At 33.5% G+C, this 22218-nt stretch overlaps 2 protein-coding genes across 2 annotated transcripts; both read right to left on the bottom strand.

Moving 5' to 3' along the window:
* Nucleotides 1-1038: 1038 nt before the first annotated feature.
* LOC18039219 (serine carboxypeptidase-like 46) lies at nt 1039-4489 on the bottom strand. Its single transcript, XM_006431034.1, has 10 exons — nt 4267-4489; nt 4023-4127; nt 2981-3076; nt 2771-2863; nt 2584-2669; nt 2137-2442; nt 1877-2013; nt 1689-1781; nt 1429-1546; nt 1039-1215 (listed from the first exon to the last, which is right to left on the bottom strand). The coding sequence occupies exons 1-10, from the start codon at nt 4487-4489 to the stop codon at nt 1039-1041; spliced, it is 1434 nt and encodes a 477-aa protein (XP_006431097.1).
* A 7768-nt stretch (nt 4490-12257) lies between these two features.
* On the bottom strand, nt 12258-15998 carry LOC18038401 (plant cysteine oxidase 2). Its single transcript, XM_006431032.2, has 5 exons — nt 15281-15998; nt 14467-14585; nt 13962-14367; nt 12880-13098; nt 12258-12781 (listed from the first exon to the last, which is right to left on the bottom strand). Exons 1-5 carry the CDS (start codon nt 15552-15554, stop codon nt 12657-12659), a joined length of 1143 nt encoding a protein of 380 aa, XP_006431095.1. The 5' UTR covers nt 15555-15998; the 3' UTR covers nt 12258-12656.
* Nucleotides 15999-22218: the final 6220 nt, after the last annotated feature.

The raw sequence follows: 22218 nt of genomic DNA, 5'->3' as shown, positions 1-22218 counted from the left end.
TATAAAAAAGGCAAAAGATATTACCTGCTACTCAATATTATAATTAATAACAGTGATTTCATGTAGCAAGAGATGAATTTCAATCAAGAAAGGAATCTAATTAAAAGAGTTAGCTTAAGTTCTTCATAACAAGTTATATTTTAATTTCTTTAATATCATGTGTCTGAGATAATACATAGTATTCTATATTAATAATAACAAGCCTAGATATTGATGAGACTATAGAAAAGAAAGGGTCAGCACGCATGTCTTTGCACTTCCTGTAGTATTAAAATCAAAGATGTTGACCTAAGCTTTTTCCAATCTGTAAAATCCGATGTTCCAAAGGCAAGATTGAACTATTATTATATGTTACTTGCATTTAAAAATTAATCAATTGATTAAAAAAAAACATTGAAGATAAGAGGGTGGGGGCATTGTGGTCCATATATACTGGGTTGTGATTTGTGAAGACTTTGACAAAAAATAAATTTAGGTCTTCCTTCTAGTTGCCAAGCAAAAAGACTTTTTAAGGCAAGTTGTGATTACTCTATTCAACTGCGTCAATGGTTTAGATTGGAATTTGGATTGAATATTTGAATGCGAGATTCATGTTGTTTATTTATTTCATGATTTATAAAACTTAGATATATATGTGGCCAATCAAGAGCAATATTTTCCAAATTTCATTGAAGAATACACCTACGCAAATTAGTTAAGAAGGTATTTGCTGTTCAAAGTAATTAGGATCACTTTTTTTTTTGGATGATTACAATTAATTTAAATTTTTTACTCTTGATTAAGACATGAAACGTCGGCCACACGGTTCAATTTCTTTACAAAGTCTAAATAAAATTAATTAAGGATGGTCAAGTAGACGAAACTTCTGCTTTGATCATTTGAATATATTGGAACACACAAATTCAAATTATATATATGACTCTCTCATGATCATCAATCCATGAAAGGCTCATTATTTGGAAATTTTACAATTTAGAGACAAGTTTTTTTTTTTTTTTTTTTTAAATATAGACTCTTATTAGAAACGAGATTAATTAATCAATTATGAGGTCTAGGTAGAGGGGATCCGGTAAGCAATGATCGGAACAATGTGAGAGCCTCTGAAGGAGATGTGAAGGGAACCTCATGAGCACCACCTCTGGCAGTTGCAAATGTCAAATTTGTCACGTTCTTTCCATCTCTAAATGCACCGAATGACTGTGACCAGCCGCCCACCTGCAATTCGAGTGTCAATCAAGACCTCTTTTCTTATATTAAAACATGCATATATAGTACTGATATAATTTTGTGCTGAGCCAAAAATACAGTAATAGTCTGTAGTTGACATTCGGATTAATTAACGATCATCTAGAAAAACCCATGCATTTATTGAATTATGAAGCGGAACGTTCTCACTAGATACATAAAACTGCCTAGTGTTTGGCATACCTGCTTATCATTATACCAGGGACCATAAGTTGTAACTGGGAGCAGCTTCAAGTCCTTGGCTAAACTGTTAGCAATTAGCCTTGTTTGAGTGAGAGGGATTTTTGTATCTTGATCTCCACTGTTTGATTTCACAAGAAGAATTAGAGTTGCAAATATACAACACATGCATAATTGGTTCAAAATTGTAACCCCAGAAATTTAATATATAGATGTAATAACCCAAAAAAATAATAATCCTGATCAATATGACAATTGAAAACCTGTAAAGCAGAATGGGAATGCCTTCTTTGAGAAGCTCTGAAACTAGGGGTATGATGTTCAGTTCAAAATCTTCAAATTGATACACAAGAGGTCTGCAAAAGTGTTTATGCCATCAGAAAGGATAAATTAACCAATTAAAAAGAAAATCCTGATTAGATGAGAAACAGAGAGGAGTTTAGTTTCAAACCCATCACAAAAGTCCCAGTGGAAAGGCAAATGAGTTGTGTTGGCATGAAGTGCCTTTTGAACTTTTGGCTTATTGAGATAAGTAAATATTCTCCCATAAATGCAAGGATCACCTGTGCTAGCTCCTCTCCTAGCCATCTACAATAATCAGAAATTAATATAATTAACTACCTTATGATAAATGTCATCTAGATTCAATTAGCAATTGACTACGGTTACATTCTGCACATGATATGTAGATATTAATTTTAATTTATGTACCGTTTTATGTATCTTGCCATGCTTGTCTATGGGTTTAAACTGCTCTGTGGAGGTTGATATTGGTATGCAGAAGGGCGAGAGCAAGTCTTGGCGATCAATATCAGCGCCAACTTCTTCTGAAATTCGATCAAACACTTGGTTGCATCCCTGAGAGTGATTGTTACCATGAACGAATTCCCTGAGATACTTTGAGTTATTGCATACAGTCTTCTCCAGCATCAGTGTTTCATCAGATATTGCACCATGTGACCACAAATACTCTCCTCCCAGCACACTTATGTCAAGGTCTAGTAGTGGATTCCCAAGCTACAAATTCACCGATCATATATAAACAAATTAAATTGAATTGAAGCAGCAAGCAATAACATTTGTAAAAAAATGTGGGAATTAATTAGTAGGAAAGAAATATAATCTGCATAAGTTTAACCAATTAGCTAGTAACATTACAGCTATGCCTCTGAGCTTAATTGGTCTAATATTAGGCTGCTTGTTGTACTTCATTATCAGTGTTGCTAGCTGCGGAACATAATGGCCTGAAATAAATCAATACTGAACTTAAATGTCTTTATTATCGAACATGTACATCAAGTTATATCAGACGAATAAAAATTAGTCAACTTAAAGAGTAATCCACCTGCATAGCTGTCTCCAGCAAGAAAGAATTCAGAATCTTTGTACTGGGGAAATTCTTTAAACCAATTCACAATAAATCTCAAATTATCCTCAGCTGCATGAAACAGTCAAAAATAAACTCAGTTATGCATGGAAACTGATAAATTAATTGGTTATATTAATTAAACACTAATCCATTGTTAATTAATAAGAAATTAAAGTCCTTAATTACCGGTTGCGGCATCATTCCATAATTTGTAATCTGAGCTTGTGTTTGAGTATGAATATCCAACTCCAATCGGTGAATCAACATATAACATATTGGATTCTACAAATTAAAAATATTCAAACCAATCAACATTTTGTAAATAAATATTATATAATAAAGAAACCAAATTTAAAAAAAAAAAAATGTTACCTAGGGGTGGGCACGGTTCGGTTCGGTTCGGTTCGGTTCGAAATTAAGTAGAACCGATTTAAATCGGTTATTTTATAAAAAGAACCGAATAAGAACCGAACTAAAAAAGAACCGAACTCAAACGGTTCTTTTCGGTTCGGTTTGGTTCGGTTCGGTTTTTTCGGTTCTGGACCTATTTTGAATTTTCAAATTTTTAGCCCATTGAGCTTCAAAAATGTAATATTTTTTTTCAACAAGTTCATCCTAATTTCATTACAAATATTAACAATAAATACAAAGTATTCAAAACACATTTTATCAATAATATCTTACTAACTATTAATAAATAATTAAATAAACAATCTATATAATAAGATGCTAGTTTAAAAAAAAAATAAAGAAAACTTACTGGTAAGCAACATCAATCAACTATCATTTACTCCTCAGCTATTTGCTGTTGTTCTTGAGATTGCATTAGCCTAAAAAATTCTTCAAGAAATTGAAATTTACGAAATTTACGAAATTTTTTTATATTTGATTTTAGGGTTTATTTTGGGAAATAAAAATTTACGAAATTGTAACACTAACATATATATACACTCTGATTGTGTGTATGCAAGTTTATGTTAGCTATCTTACACAATCAGTTAAAAATTAACACATATTTAATTTAATAAAATTTAAAAATAATTCGGTTTTTCGGTTCGGTTTTTCGGTTCAGTTAAATGAACCGAATACCGAACCGACATTTCGGTTTTTTTATAAATTGTACCGTTCGGTTTTTTTTTAAAAAAAAAACCGTACCGAATAAGAAAAAACCGTCGGTTCGGTTCGGTTTTTTTAAGACTACGGTTTTTTTGCCCACCCCTAATGTTACCCAAGTTCCATGAATATTCATTCTTGAGAAGCTTTCCATTTTCTCTTGGCTGGAAAGGACCATGCTCCATGAATACACCAAAACCAATTGAGGAACATCCGGGACCTAGCCAGCAAAGTGTTACTTGCAACTTACAATTTTATATATAACATAATCAAAACTTGTATACCATATAATAATTAAATATCTTATGATACATATAAGAAAAAAAGTTTATTAATTGGAAATATATGTGAAAATGAACCTCCGTTTAGCCACAAGGTCAGGGGAAGTGAAAGATGATCAGGTGATTGAGCTTCGGCAAAGTAATAAAACAAAGCTCTGCCATGTTCAGCATCTGTTACAATGTACCCTGAATATTGATTAAATGAAACATTTGAGGGTTGCCCTGGTAAAGCTTTTATCAGTTCAGCGCAAGAGTTGTGAATGAACAATAAGAACAACAAAGTAAATAAATAAAAAGCCATTAGAGAAATTTTAGCTCTACTGTTATTTAATATTTATGTTCATGTCGCATTTATTTAGAGGCTGTATATATATCTTTGCTTCAGTCGATGCGCATACAGATTTTCAATTTTGTTGCATGGTTTAGTCAGTACTAAGTAAATTTAAATCAGGAGATGATCATACTGATTCATTTCCGAAAATTGTTTCTTGATTTTGTGGACGATGCCATATAATTTCTTTATTATCTAAAAAAAAACACGTGTGACAGAACATTTTAAGCTTCAGATCAGATTATTAAATTTTAATTTGTAGTTTATTGTTTCAAGAAGATCGACTTTAAGATGTAGGGTGTTAGTAAACTTCTTGAAATGATACACAAGGTCTAGGAAACATAAAACACCAATAAAGTGTTGGCTCCACTGACAATGGAGTCCCCTTAAGTGGCTTGACTGGGTTTGCTCCCTAGTTCGAGTCGTAGGAAGGTCGCATTTGTTGGGAGAACCTGTGCCTCTCGGTTCGAGCAGAGACTTCTAGTCTGGGTTGTGGTACAGGCTTAAAAGTGCCTCCCACAGTTGGGACCCTCCCCAGAATACCTCGTGGTCAAAACAAAAAAAAATAAACAAATGATATCCATGGATTCTATATCTTCTATGGTTTTGTTAATTAATTAATTATTCTAAGATTTAGCCTTACCACTGGGGCTGGAATTGCCAATTGAGCTCCACGACCCAATTGATATCAACTTTTATATATCTTAGCTGCAGCGTATTTGTGATTAAAGTTAATTTAATTTTTATTTTTTTTGTTGGTCCAAATCCATGAGCTAACTATTTCAATGTGAATAAGTGAATTGAATAAATAGCACACTAAATCTGTACAACCTAGGGGTTAGGTCAAACATGGGGACTTTGTTTTAGTTATTTTTATTGCACAAATTAATTATTTATTTTGAGATAACCTTGTTAACTAGAGCAATTTAATGGGTCTTGCCCGGAAGCCCAAAATGGATAGTATCAGAGTTTAATGGGCTCTGGCTGGGTTCACATTTTGGCCACAATAGCCCAAAATATCGGCACCTAAGCAAGCAATTAATTAATTTTAAAAAAAAATCATCAACAATGATTTTATAATAATTGGAGGGATATTTTAGTAATTTTAATTATTACAACACGAATAATAATGTGAATCATGCAAATAAAACAAAATCACATAGTTAATGGTCATATATGAAATCTCTGCTTGTAACATCCTTTTCTCATGCATGAATTTTGTTGGCTCTATATTTGATCAAAGGCAGACGATAATACAGGGTCAATAACAGTTTTCAAGTTTAGGCATTGTTATTCAAATATAAGTGCAAACTAAAAGTACATTTTCCAGGATCTTTCCCAGAAAATGGAGTAGAAAATTCGAAGGAAAATCTACTCAATTGTTAGGCTTAAGCCGGTGGGGAAGAAGCAATCCTTTGAGAACGGATTGGAACAATGTCATGTTCTTGCCATCTTTGAATGCGGCAAATGACAGTGACCGTTCTACCACCTACAGTACCATTTTCATTGTAATGACAAATCATAACCCAATCTCTCAATTCTCTCGAAATCTCAGACTCTTTCAATGACAAAGCACACCGAATGATGGAACCACTAATTGTGAAGTATAACTATATAAGCGAGTGTTTATGAAATATATTTAGAGAAATGTAAGTTTATTGTTTGGTTGGGAGATTTTCATTTAGAAGTATTGTACTTAAGTCTCTTCTCTGAACGAATGAAGGTCTGAATTTTCTATCAAAAGAAGAAGAAGAAGAAGAAGAAGAAGAAGGGGGCTGCATAATCTTTAGGGGGGGGGGGGGGGGAAAAAAAAAAAAAAATATAATTTTTTTTTTAAATGTCCCGAGAGAAGGTTTTTTATGGCATGCATGATAATTTGGAGATTATGGACTAGGAATCAATAAAATTCAGATCTAAAAAATAATTTGTTCTTGAATTGGATGCTATATAATCTTCGGATAAGATTATTAAATCTTAATTTCGTATTTTATTGTTTCAAGAAGATACTTCAAGATGTGCATTGTTCGTAAACTTATTGAAATGGTAGAAACCGTCTAGGAAATATAAAACACCAGGTATAGGACTTGTTTTTATGTCATAAACAAATGATGGGTTGAGGTTTAAGGGATTTAATGGCTATGGATTTATCTTCTATGGTTTTGTTAATTAATTTTTTTTTTTTTTAGAACGAATACTAACTTTCATTCAAACAAAAGAGTTGAATACATTCATAATTTCGATTGGAAAAGAACCCAACAAGAAAACAGTTCCTAAGTGATCAAAGGCTAATCTAGCCAATGAGTGGGCAATCGCATTACAAGATCTTGGTGTATAATGACATTTAACATTGCGGAGATCCTTAAACTTGTTTTGAATCTCTGAAATGACCCAGTAAATCTCATTTTTGCTGCCCTTTCTGATGTTAATTAAATCAATCACCATTTGAGAGTCGGTTTCAGTAATTAATGAGGATAAACCTGCATCCACAGCTGCCTGTAAACCCCATCTTACTGCTTCAGCTTCCGCATATGATACATCCCCATGAAATCTTGAAGTCTTAACAGCAGCAGCTATGACATTCCCCGTTGCATCACTAATCACTGCTCCCAATCCTGATTGAGCTTTACCACTGAGGCTGCAATTGAGCTCCAAAACCCAATTGATATCAATTTTTATACATATCAGCTGCTTGTATTTGTGACTAAAGTTAATTTAAAATTATTTTTGTTTCCCCCTCAAATCCAGGAGCTAACTACTTCTTCAATGTGAATATGTGAATATGTGATTTGAATATATAGCACGCTTAATCTGAACATATTTTATAACTAACATGATTAGCTAGGAGGGTTCATTTGCTTATCGTAATTAGCAACAGGTCAAACATGGTGATTTTGTATTAGATATATATTTTAATGCACAAATTATTTAATTAATGAATTAGTCCATGGAGTTTAGTTAATTTATTTTGAGAATTGAAGCTGCATAATCTTTTTGACCAGAGCAATTTAATTGGTGTCATAGTTAATACGGTAGGTGTCATAGTTAAACGGACGCTGGCAAGTTCGCAGTTTAGCAACTATAGTTCAAAGTATTGGCACGTAAGCAAGAAATTAATTATTGTTATTATTATTATTTTTAAAGAAAACTATTAGTAATGATTTTATGATAATTAGAGAGATACTTTAGTAATTTTAATTATTAGTGGAAGAATGTAAAAAAAGAAAAAATAATAATGCAAATGCAACGAAATTCACACTAGTCAGAAGCATGAAATTTCTGCTTGTAACATCCTTCTGCCATCCAATGACAATTTCAAGTTTGGACAGGGTTATTCAAATTCAAAGTACAATTTCCAGGAGATTTCCGAGAAAATAGAGTAGAAAGTTCAAAGGAAAATCTACTCAAGCAATCTGGGCATGATCAAGAAATCAATGTTTAGGCCTATTGGGAAGCGGGGATCCTGTGAGAAATGATTGGAACAATGTGAGGGCTGGTGATGGAGTTGTGTAGGGAACCTCATGAGCAGCTCCTCTAACAGTTGCATACGTCAAATACGTTATGTTCTTGCCATCTCGGAACGCACCAAAGGACTGTGACCATCCTCCCACCTGCAATACAATTTTTAATTTAATGAACAATCGCCGATTGACTTACTATCCCGAGTTCTAAAACCCTTCTTTTATTAAAAAAGATAGAATACAAGAAATTATTAATTGTTGAGCATAAATGATTGTTATTACACATTTTAACAGTTGTGCTTTTAAAAATTATGCAGATTTAATCATTTTATCTTTTTCAGGATAACTAGAAGAATTTTTGAAAAAAAATACAGTTTTAGAAGAATCTACTTATTTTGAAAAATGAAATAGTAGAGACTTAGTAGACCCTTAGACATACCTGCTGTTTATCATACCAATTAGCATAATTTGTCGTAGGAAACAGCTTCAGGTCATTAGCCAAATTCTTAGCAATTATCCTTGTTTGAGTGAGAGGAATTTTTGTGTCCTGATCTCCACTGTATGGTTTTACAATATTTATTTAACATTGTATTCCCAGAAACTTAGTTTGCTAATTAAATATGACAATTAATTGAAAATTTGTAAAACCTGAAAAGCAGAATGGGAACGCCTTCCATGATAAGGTCTGCGATTTGGGGTATAATATTCAGCTCAAAATCCTTATATTGATAATCAAGAGGCCTGCAAAAGAAAAGAAAAAATTCCCACGAATGTGTAGCAATAAAAATAGATTATGACTAGGGAGGATAAAAGAGAACAGTTAAATTAGAGACCCTCCACAAAATTCCCAAGGGAAAGGCAGATGAGTTGTGTTGGCATGAAGTGCTTCTTGAACTTGAGGACTGTTGAGATAAGTAAATATTCTATCTCCAATGCAAGGATCACCACTGGCTCCAAAATTCACCATCTGCAATATTTATTTAATTATAAATGCACATTTGAATCTCACGGTCATTACCATTAGTTCTCAAATATACTTGCATACCATATTAGGTATCTTCCCATGCTTGCCAAAGAGTTTAAATTGCTGCGCGGAGGTGCTTGTCAAGCATGAGGGCAAGAGCAAGTCTCCTGAGTCGATGTCACCAAATTCTTCGTTAACTCGATTGAACACATCGTTGCATCCCTTAGACTCTTGATTGTTAACTAATTCGCGGAGATACGTAGACCCATTGCATACAGTCTTCTCCAACATTAGTGTTTCATCCGATATAGCCCCATGTGACCACATAAAATCTCCAGTTAACACACTGATGTCAAGGTCTAACAGCGGGTTTCCAAGCTACAAAAAGACACAAATTTGAACTCAAATTCTGTAAATCTTTAGAAATTCAGTTGGGAAATTGAAAAACTAGTGATCATTCAGTCATTACAGCAATGGATTTGAGCTTGATTGGTTTAACATTAGGCTGCTTGTTGTACTGCAATACCAAGGTTGCAAGCTGTGGAACATAATGGCCTAAGAAGAATAATCTTATAAGTATCTTTATCGAAAACATTAGAATTTGAATTAGTACAAAGCTACTTTGTTAATTATTTACCGGCATAGCTTTCACCAGTAAGAAAAAATTCAGAATCCTTGTACTGTGGAAATTCCTCCAACCAATTCACAATGAATCTCAAATTATCCCCAGCTGCGATAACCCAAATCAAACCTCCGTTATTGTAACTGATTAATATGTTAAATGTAGGTTCCCTGCTAATCAAACCAAAATGCCTACCAGTATTGCTGTCATTCCATAAGTTGTAGTCTGAGCTTGTGTTTGAGTATGAAAATCCAACACCAATAGGTGACTCAACGTATAACATATTCGATGCTGCCCAATTTTTACTTGTTAGTACGGCATAACAAGACCAATCATCAGACAGTTGATAAATTCTAAAACAAGTCTTACCCAAGTTCCAAGAATATTCATTCTTGAGAAGCTGTCCATTTTCTCCAGGCTGGAAAGGACCATGTTCCATAAAAGCACCAAAACCGAGTGAAGAGCATCCAGGGCCTTCAAGTTTTACAATTATTCAAACATAAATCAAACTTTTATATCATAAGATTTTATTTTTTTTAATATGACACAAGAAAAAAATTCAATTCTGAATATGAACCTCCATTGAGCCACAAGGTCAGGGGAAGTGAAAGAGGGTTGGTTGATTGAGCTTCAACAAAGTAATAGAACAAAGCTCTGCCATGATTGGCATCTGTCAAAATGTACCCTGAATATTGTTTAAAGGGAACATTGTTGGGTTGCCCTGGCAAAGCCGAGATCAGCTCGGCGCAAGACTTGTTAATGAATAAGAGCAACAAAGAGAAAAACCAGAAAGCCATGACAGACTGAGACAGATTTAATTTCTTTAGTGTTATAAGTATATATACGATTTTTGATCTGGAGTTTCATTGTCGACTGTATTGCTTTCGTTGCAATCAAGGCTTATAAAGCATATTTCTTGCTTTGTTTCCATAGCTGCCACATTGACTGCCGGCTTCTCGTTTTGTCTGATGTACATGTTTTCTTTGTAAACGATGTGATGATGGCTTCGAATTTGTAGCACTAGCTTTGCCGGTTTTAGTTCTTGTTCCGGGACAAATGGTAAAATATCAGGAAACTTGTTTGAAAAATCGAAAAAATGGACGATTTGTCATTAAGGTACCATAATGTCCACCATTAATCAGAATTTTAATTAAGAGAGGCTAAACTGGAATGATTTGAACTATTTGCCAATTAATTTCTATTGAAATGAAGACACGAACACTCTCTATCTAAAACCATTTGCCTATCCTCTGGCAATATACATTTTTACCTTAATCAAACCAAAACGAACCGAACCGAATCAAACTAAAATTTTGGATTTGGTTCAGTTTAGTTTTCAACAATTAATTTCACATTTTAAAATTTAAATATTATATATGTATGTATTATCAAAATATTTTTAAAAGGAAACTTTAACTTTCCACGAGTTAAAGAAAGGTAGGTGTCTGACTAATTCAGACCAAATCAAATTGGATTAGTTTGGTTTATAAATTCAATTTGAAATTAGTTTCAATTCTCCAATTCAAACCCCTTACTGTTAAAAAACTGCGATAGATCTCAATTATAAGCATAAATTGATAGAAAAATTATTTGAGATAGAGTGAACATGTAAGAGTTTGAACACAGCATGTTTAACTCCGATATCATATTAGATCAAATATTTGACCTCAAAAACTTAAGCTATTAGGCAAGGGCCTAATACAGACGTATTATGGTTTTTAGATGCCTGCATTTTACCATACCAGGAAGCATAGGATTAAGAGGAAGCAGCTTCAAATCCTTAGCAGAATGATTAGCAATCATCGTGAGAGGGATTTTTTTATCCTGTCTCATTATCAGCTCAGCGCAAGACATGCTAATGAATAAGACCAACAAAGACAAAACCGGAGAGCCATGAGAGAATCGGATAGATTTTAATTTCTTTATAGTGTTACGAGTACATGTAAGGAACTCTTCTAATGGAGTTTGATGGTTACTGGGACTTTTTCTATATGTAATCTGTGTTAGGCATATACAAATCTTAATCAACTTGGCATTTGTTTGCTTGGCCGCCGTATTTACAGCCGGCTTCTGGCTTTGTCTGATACACATGTTTGTAAATAATGAGATGATAGTTTCAAATGTTTTTAACAGTTTCCAGGGACAAGGCAAGTTATCACTTCTTTGAAAAATCACTTTCACCAGAATTGCTTTGCTCACGAAGTGCTTTTAAAGATTTAAATAAATAGACAACATTGGATCTTTTATGGAAAGAGAAAGATGGAAAGAAAGCACATGATGATTCAATATTCATGGACACAAACAGTTCAAAGAAAATGACATCATTGACATGGGAGACTTGGGACATTAATTAGTACGAAGTAAGAAAATTACTCCAAAAGATCCCAACATTAATATTAATGTCTCCAGCAAAAATTACCTAAAGGACACTAAAGTAGGAAAGTGTGATAAACGTTTTGTCCGTCCCAAAAGTACTTCAAATTATTAATTAACAACTTTGCTCTAGCTACCATGTGCACGCCGTAGCACAAATCATTTAACAATGTGGCGCAATCACCATAGCGAATTAGCTACCATCACCAGTTCGGGGGTAGGCGATCAGATTGCACGGTTTGATGCAAAGTGGTGACCACAAGGTTTCCATTGTCCGTCGTAAATTTTCCGTTATTAGTGATAATACTGTCATTAAGCAAGTATTTTGCAAGCTGAAAGATGATAGATGATGATGTAGACCAAAAAAGTGCACTTTCATCATTTACTCATTTTCATTGAGCTACAAAGTAGAAACTTCTTCCAGTGCACTTACAACCTATGTTCTTTTTTTCTTTTTTCCCTTTTTTTTTCCTCCTTTTATATACAGAAACTAAAAACTGTAAACTGAAAAGGCACTGGGTGCTTGACGACCCACAAAAGAAAAAACTGAAATTTTTTTTTAAAAAAAAAGCAGAAAGAAAAATGACATAGAAAGTTCTACAGGTGAAAAGAACTGGAAGCAGCTAGCAAGCCAAGAAGCCGTTGATAACCTGGGAAGGGAAATTGATGGTGATGGTGATGAGTTAGCTCATTTTTCAACTATGTGATGTGTGAGTTAGCTCAGTTCTCAACTATCGCTGGACCGTTGTAGAAAGATCCAATAACAACTAAGTCCTTAGGTTTCTCACCCTCTTGAAGCCATGCATGCCCTTCTTTCTCCTCTTCAGGGACTGATGCTCCATCAACTGGGGTTTTTTGACAGAATCAAATAATCAACATTTTAGTCTTCTTCTAACAATGAGTGATTATTATTTGAGGTGAAGGGAAGGAAGAATATGGGTACCTGAGAAATTGGCAAATGGGAAGTCTTGATAGTGCGTGCAGTGTCGGCCTTCAGAATCGGAGTATGGAGGGCCAAGCACATCCAGCACAGCGCATGCTGTCACTGCCGTGAAGCAATGCATGTTGCCCCCATCAGCAGGATAAAGGATGGAGGTGTTACAAGGGGCTGTAAGATCAGAGTCAGCCTTAACTTTTGCCAACCGCACTCCAGGCTTCTTCGCTGCAGTAAGACAACATCATAATATTTTAACCAACAGAAAATATTACAAAAGTAAGTAAACTGAATGCTCTGGAAAAAATTAGAGGATTCTCTATGGATTCAGGGCTATTTCTATGGATATGGATACTCAAATCTAGGCAGCTAGAAGCATGAAAAAGTGTCAATTCCAAGAAGGTTTTCCAATGGTCATTAAAAAAAAAAAAAATTAATTTAAGGTGTTACAATTTAATTTGCATCGATGTAGCAGGCACTGTTCAAAACCAAGTAAAAAACTATCGGGACCAGAAAATATCCCTATTCTCACACTTAAACTAACACTGCAATACCTTAGTTTATCTAAAGCCTTACTCCACTCTGAACTCATGCTGTATTTTCAATAAGGAAAATGGAATGCATAATAATGCTAAAGAGAGGACACCATCAATTTTGAATTCTGATGTTCTCCCAAATTCAACCTGTATTACAAGCCCTGAAGTTGTGGACACAAAACAGGCAGCTGGAGATGATCTTTCTCTGTTGGAACAATAGTTTCCTATCAGATTCTTATCAAAAAATAGTTTCCTATCAGATTCCAATTCTCATACGGTTTTAGACAATTAGATTTAAGAGTCTAAGGCTCCTATTGCCTTCATGGATAATCTCTGTGATAAATCTACTATTTGCTTCTCATTACCAAGGGCTAAGGCTGAACCTGTTGCTTTTTATTTTTGTGTTATGTGTCAACACTTCATTGTGGCATCATACTTGCCTTTATTCTTTAAGAAGCATTTGCTTTGCTGCATAAATTTGTCGCAATTACCATATCCACAAAACTGTATATTGAGGGATGAGGACAAAGCTTTGAACTAGAAGAAAATACTTACTTTCTGAGGGATTCGCATCAGTTGACATTTTGGAAGGGACATCAACCGCATCAGCAGATGTGTTACCATTGTCGTTAACCACATCAGCTGAATTTTTGTCAGGGACTGCATCTACAGCAGCAGCTAATGGCTTGCCAGGGATGACATCAACCATAGCAGCTAATGGCTTACCAGGGATGATATCAACAGCAGCAGCTGATGTTTCACCAGGGATGGCATCAACCGCAACGGCAGATGTTTTGCCAGGGACACCAGCCGCATCAGCCGATGTGTCGCTAGGGACATCAACCACCCAGTCATATGATTTGATGTGCATGGTTCCAAAAAGAAGCTTACTGAAAACTGTCATTCCAGGGTGATTGTGAAGGGGAATGACACCTGACGGTGGCAAGCAGAAGATCCCCATCTACAAATGGAAGATTAATCAGAAGTGAATAAAAATATTCTTTATAATGTCCCTTTTTTCTGAAGTTTTGCACACAGGAACTCAACAAGAGTAACTTACAGAGAATTTTTCACACTCAAAGATGTGCTGGTATGTTATCGCAGGATATTTCCGACCAGCCTGTCTACGGAAATATGGCTGTTCCGGCATCACGCTCACATCCTCTGGTTTTATGCCATCTAAACAATATGATCTACCCTAATTAGCATCAAATGCAACAAATATGGGACAATACGAAAGTTAAAGACACCACAGAGCAAGTAGCTGTGCTTCTGTACTTTCATATCCATATGTCAGAATATGGTACAACTTTTGGATGGCAGTACTTCTCAAAATAAAAAAAAAAATTCAGACTCAGCATAGAGCTGGATGGTGTCTTTTCCAATGCTGCAACAATAAAGAGCCTTGATAAAAGACAAATGTTCAACTGAGCATACGAAACACACGGTATTGATAAAATGATTTTTTTTAATTTAAAAACACATAGTCTAGCACACAATAGGACACAAATGTGCATGTATAAAGCCGCAAAAAGAAAATGCATGCACCATACAGGAGTAAAACATGATAGGATGATATAAAAAAACAAAAAAAAAAAATCACCGAGAAGCACATACTCCGACCATAGGTATACCATAAAAAAAATCAATGTCAAAGGACAGTCTATTACTTGAGGATGATTACAAAATGATCAGAAAACCATGAGAACTGAGAGAAAGCACTTAAATCAGAAAACATAACTGCATATAAAAAATACCAAAACACTAAACAACAAGCAATTTGATTTCGTAAAAGAACCTTAACAATGCAATAACAATATCAAATTTTGCACCAGTCCCACAAAAACAAACATAATGAGTGAATGAAAACATACCCAAAACAGCTTTCAGCCGCTCAATTTTTTCAGGAGAGGGAACAATCCCAGCGCCACAATTGGCAAACACGTCCTTGCAAGTTTCATATAGCCTCTGAACCGGTGACACCATTATCTTCTTCTGGCGACGGCGGTTCTTCCTCGATTGCTTATTCCTACTCCTATTCCTATTAGCAGCTGAATTGCTGCTATTCGAAGTTCCAGCAGCAGTCACCTTTGGTAATTCACTCAACTGCTTCCCTTTTAAATCAGCCAGCGTTGACTCAATCCCCATTCACCTCTCAAAAACTCAAAATTACAATCAAATTCACTTCAAAAACAGAGGAGCCAACACAGAATCACCAGAAACATAAGCTAACTCGAGATGGGTAATTCACAAAACTGTTTAAAACATCAAATTACGATCTGGGCATTTGCAAAAACTAAACCTTTACATTATAAGCAAACAGAAAACGAAAAAACAGAGGAAACAGGGGAAATAAAAAACGGTAGATTTTTCAAGTACAAAGCACTGTTTTTTCTACAGTCTTTTTTGTTTGAAAGAGCAAGTACAGAGATGTGAAAGGAAGCATCTCTGTAGATGTTGCTTATGAATATAAGAAAGATTGAAGCTCTGAAGGTATATAAAAGGGGGTGTTTGGTGGTCTTAGGGTTATAGCTGAAAGGGAAATACAGTTGAGAGAGAAAACCAGGGGCCATGTTTTGTCTCCTTAATTCTATGGGCTATATTTCCAATACCGGATTTTTATCCATTCTTCTCTATTTTTTTTGTATTTCTCACTTTGCCCTTCACTTTTGCTATTATGACATCTGCCAAGCCAATTTTCTGCTAACTAGTAAATTCAATTTATTCGATTTCCATATTTGGGTTATGATAAAATATCAGGAACAGATCCCCCCCCCCCTTCTTCTGGCACTTCCATCTAGAGGTGGTAAAAATACCCGTTCGGTCTGGACCCGAGTGTTGTGGATTGGGTAGTATTCGGCTCGGGTATGAAGTCGGGTCGGTTTTGGACATCACTTGATAAACTCAGAATTCATATTTTATTAAAAAAATATTATAAAATATATATTATTTTAAATATTTATATTTATTTGACTTATTTATTATACATATATAAAGTTTTAAACACTTAAAGTTTATATTTTCATGTGAAATTTTATTGAAAATAAATTTAAAACTTATAAAATTACTAAAAAAATAAAAAATACATACACATATAATATTAAAAAATATAAAATTCGGGTACCCGAATTAAAACCCGGCCCGAACCCATACCCAAACCGGTTGCATCCGGGCAGGGTCCAGTCATTATAATACCCGGACCCGGCCCGGGGTTTTGCCATCCCTACTTCCATCATGGGGTTTGCTTACTTGTTAATTATTTTTTTAGCCTTTTTTTCTTGATTTTATAAAATTGTTGGTAAAAAGCACTTTTGAATAATACTGACATTTAAAACACAACATTAGTGTTATTTTTTCTGCATTTTACAAAAAAAAAAAATTCGAAATTTCTCTCCCCCCCCCCCCCCAAAGAAAAAGGCTTTGAATTGATCTCTTTGTAATTTCAAAAAGCTATTTTCAATAATTTTCTTTTTTGAAACGCACTTTTCAATATTAAATTAAGCACTACAAATGTATAATGAAAGGTGTAGTTTATAACCTAATATTTGAAAAACGAAAAGATTTAATACCATTCTTATAGTTATGTACATCTTGGTAAACACAATATAATTTATTTCAAAAACATTTTGCTTTATGTGTTTACGTGTAAATTACAATGTTACCTCCCTTGTGATAGAAATGTGGTATATATTTGGAGGCGTATTGAGAGGAATATTTATTTACTATTGGAGTGTTTAGCTTGTAGAGTTGGATATTCCTTGCACATAATAATATAAAATCCATAAATAAAAAGATAAGTATATAGTGAGGCATATTTAATTGGGAAATTGACTTGCTACTTACATACTTTAGATAACAAGAATAACGTATCCTTGCTTAGATAACACATTTTTCTCATGTTATTGAAGTGGATTAGAATGGTAATTATTTTAGTAAATTTAGTTTATTTGGTCCATCATACCTTTTTATGTTTCTGCCATTAACTAATATATAATTTTTAACTTAAACATTATTATAGAACATTCTCTTAAAATTTTAACTGATGTGTCAACTAGTTAACCATTATTTCCTTTTTGAAGTTGAAATTTCTAATAAAGAAAAAATATGTTGTAAGAAAATCAAGTTTAGGATTTTTTTTTATTCAAATTAAAAAATAATTTGATGTAACATGAATGGTATAACCGAACATAGTCTATACTTAATCTCCCGGGTGTGAAATTATTTGTTAACTGCCACGCTAATTACTTGGCAATGCAATCAAATCACCATAGTGGCCTAGCCTAATTATCATTACTCATTCAAATTTTAGCCACTAATCATAAAGGCATTAATAACAGCTACATATATCAATGAACAATCAAATATTTCGCACAAAATACAACAATTATATTTCACAAATCTTCTACTTGATTTATTCATCCTAGAAAACAATTCCACAAAGTAACCCAAAAAAAAAAAATTCAACATATCGATAGATGTTAAAAAGTGAGATAAATTTCAGGAAACTCCCTTACCTTTCAATAAAAAAAGCAAATGGAATGAACTGGTTGCGAATTTCGTAATAATCTTCTTTGGATTTCTTGGATATTGTTGGAAATCTTGATTAAAATTTGTCGAGACTTCTTTTGCAGGCGAGGTCATCCATGAAAAAAATATTATTGATCAATACTATCTACAAATAAACCATAAGAAAAAGGTGAATAAATAATTTATCATTAAAAGATTAAAAATAAAATTACTAACGCTCCTAATCCGTTAGCAAATTAATTTCAACCCATTTCAGAAAGATGCCAATGAGAATATTTCATATATAGAGCACGATAAAACATGTAATAAAAATTATCATCATTAATTAATTAATATATTGTATGATACAGATGAAGAGAAACTTTGTTTCAAAATTCAACCGATAAATCAAACACTTGATATTATGCATGATATTTTTTATTTCATTGAACATTATATATAACAATGAAATAAAATTGCTAATGCGCAACTAATAATTAATTTTCCTATATGTTGTAAGACGATGAAGACGATGAAATGAAGTCAAGTTTGCTGATATATACACAGTAAAAAGACTTAAAAATAAAAGAAAAATAACACGTACGAAATGGGCGAACACGTGGGGGTCATGCTTGTTACAAAACAAATTTTGATACACGTAACTTTTTAACGTTAATGAAATGCCAAACATGTGATTAATTTTTTAAAAACGTATATATATATACAAAGGGTCAAAATATTTTATCTACATAAAGCTAGTATACTATACTTAGGTGTACGTACCATGCATGTTACCGGAAGATATTCATTCAATTGATCATTTTTCTTTTTTCCTTTTAGAATTCATGCATGGTTTTTCTATTAATATAGCAAGTTTATACCTTACTAGTAAGAAAGCACGAAGTAACATATATTATATGGGTAACTTGGCGAATGACTCCCAAGATGCATATGTGCATTATGTCAACTCGCTTTCATAATCAAATTAGTGTAACGTAATTTCTAACATGAGTCTTTTAAAATTTTAGATGTACGGAAACTTATTATCTTGTTATATTTATTGGTTAATATGGTACTCTGGAAAAAGTATAAGATACATATGCATGCTGATAATCAAAACTCCAATCGCTTTATCTATAGCGCTTTTTTTTCGGGGGGGCGAATAATTTTCCTTGACTACAAATAACACTTTGTTAATAAAACCCGCATACAAAAATCATTTCAATCATTTTCTAATTAGATTATATGTTAAAAACCCATGGATAAGATGGGAATATCACATCATTTACAGTGATCATTTACTAAACCAGGAGCGCTCTCTCTAACATATCGAATGGTTTATAGCTACTGATTTTAAAACTTACTAGAAAACAAACCCTAGCACAGTTTGGACTCATGCACACCAGTGACAGCACATAAACTAAGCTCATACTTATCTTGTGTTTCGTTTTTCTAACGTAAACTTTGTTTTATAATTTGTAAAATAAAGAAACAAATGACCAAAAGAATAAGTTGGTGAATCTGACTTGTTTTTATGCTAAAAGATTAATGACTTTTAAGCTTTGCTTCACGCGATTCACGCAACAAGCTGCACAAAAACACAAAACACTCTCACTGTTTCCACATTGTGGGCTCTGGTTCAGTCGTCAAGTTTCATAAAACCGAAACTGGAAAAATTTCAGGCCATTGTTGGTTAAACACATAGCTGGATGGATTTGCGCTAGGTGTTTGCCTGGAGAAAATTGTTGTGGCCCTTTTGAATATATTTCTTCAGTTTCGGATGGTTTCTGCTGGAAAAGATTTTCATATTTATCCTCTATAATTTAACGATGACCTTGGGAAACGTTAGGGTGGATTATAGGACCCTTTTTTTATTATCAGAGACTGTTCCCCGATCGCGAATAAGGAGGGGAGTCTTGGGTACCCTGAGTGTATTACACTCTCTACAGTAGATTCTTGTCATGTAAGTACACAAGCTAACAAGCTAATAACCTAATGAATAGAGTAACACTATTCACTAACAATAACTAAAAAAGAAACATTATATTTAAAAAATATGTATTTCCAATTGATGAGCTTTTTCTTGGAATCCAATGCAAGCCTATGATGAAGTTTTTACATGATAAAATTAAAAAATAATTAAATCTTAACCATGCAATGATTATAAATATAATGCCCACATGGCACAAGCTTGTAAAAGCTCATGTTAAAAGAGGATTTAACTACAATTAATGTTGCACATAATCTTCATACAAATCATTAGGTAAAAATTGAAATAGTCCGATAAATAACTATTTAAGGTAGGGCAATTAATAATAATACCATGCCAAACGACACATCAGTCAAAATACAAAATTTTATATCTCAATTATTTTAAAAAAATTTCCCCTTAACTAAGGCATGTCTCTTTAGTTTTAGTTTTCTTTTGTAAGATAGGCATTAATTTAAAAAAGAAAAAAAAAAGAAAGGAAAAACAAGAAATCGCACCCCGATCCTATATGTACATACATATATAAATTAAGGATATTTCACCCTTTACTTATATTCTTTTGCTGGTTTCGCTGAGAAAAGGGGACAAAAAGAAAACCTAAAACACTAGCAATCGCAACAGTGCTTTTGAAGCAGATTTAGTATAAAGCCAAGGCACAATTGAAGGAGACAATGTGGAATTTCTAAACAAAAGTAACAGGGAAACATAAGACGCTATCAATAATTCTCAAAGATAATTTCAACTCTAACCAAAAATGTAATCAGCTTTTTTTTTTCCTTCTAATAACTAATTAATAATGCTAAAACCATGTAGAAATAGTGCCGCTTAATCTATTACTAAAAAGACTGTTTACTTGTTGCTTAATAAAGTTTGACCCCAAAAATTCTTTCTTAGGTTGCATGCTTCCACAAATGTTTATTGACACAGAACCAATAATGCCTTGACTATTGGTCATGTTCATTAATTACTTAAGCAAAATTGAATACGTAAATACAACCACTTGTGCGTCATGTTATAATGTTATTCATGTGCCTCCTTTTGGTCAGAAAGTTTAGTTGATAATGACAGGCTTTTTTGGCAACAATCTTATCACAAATAGAGGTCAAGATTTGTCAAAAGAATAAATCTAATTAATGAAAATGAATCCGATGCTAATTAATTTAGTGAGCTTATGCTAAGCAGTCGATCATTGGTCAGGAGTTAATTGAATCCCGTGAAAAATTTATGTTAGAGTAAATTTTGAATGTTGATTCAGTACTACTCAACAACAAAAACTCAACTGAGCAACAAATTTTAGTCCAATTTATTTGATAGAAATACAAAAAAAATTTAGACCAAATGTATGGCTTCTCTATTCAGAAACCAACACATAAAAAATCATGAATAGAAAGTCGAATAAAAAGTAAATTTCTTTCTTGTAATTTTTGTTTTATTTTTTATTTTCAAAGCATGAAGCTCAATGTTAACTCATGACTGTTCATTTATACTAATAAATAAATAATCATAAGCCATTAGTATAATTTTGATGAACCTTCAAGTACTTACTTATAATATAAATTTTTAAATCCGATTTTCTTTTAATTATTATGAACATGCATGATAGATAATCTGATAACTTTTAATGATGGTGTTTAAATTTTTCTTACTCTATTACGCATAGACACGTGCAAACATACACAGTATATATATAGATGTATATATACGTACACACACAAACGTAATGTCGACAAAAGAGAAAAATTCAAGAAATGAAACAGTTAAAGAATGGGAGGTGGTTGAAGGCCGATTTTTGTCAATGCCCACGTATTTGGTTTATAGGCTTAGTTGGCCCCAGCCGTTTGGTTCGTCATCGTCACAAACATACGTAGGAAAGACAAACAAAAACAAAATAATAAACAGGATGATGATGCATTGTCTCTGTCTGTCAACATTTATATTCTTCTTCACAATGTAAAAAGCAAAAGCAAAAGCAAACGCAAAGGCGAGCCCATTTCTCTCTTCGCTAGAAGCCGTGCGTGTCCGTTGCTTTCATTTTCGTTCATAAAAAATTTCTCGATTTATGTGAACTTTAGTTTCTTGGCCGCAACATGCAAATGCTTTTATTCCTCATCGCCAGGCACCATCGAATGTCGAAGAAGCTTCCTCCTCCTCCTCCAGGTTTTCTGCTATGCGTACGTCATCCTCGGATATAAGAGATTTTCCTGATCCACACGTGGCGGGATCCGACGTACATGTGATTTGTCAATGGACGAATGCGATTTAAATTTAGCAATAAACTGATTTTTTTTAATATCATAAATATATATAATTAATATT

Source organism: Citrus clementina, unplaced genomic scaffold (genome assembly GCF_000493195.1).
Source record: "Citrus clementina cultivar Clemenules unplaced genomic scaffold, Citrus_clementina_v1.0 scaffold_6, whole genome shotgun sequence".
Taxonomy (NCBI): Eukaryota; Viridiplantae; Streptophyta; class Magnoliopsida; order Sapindales; family Rutaceae; genus Citrus; species Citrus x clementina.
Note: the sequence above shows the minus strand (reverse complement) of the source record. Positions and strands in the feature narration are given on the sequence as shown.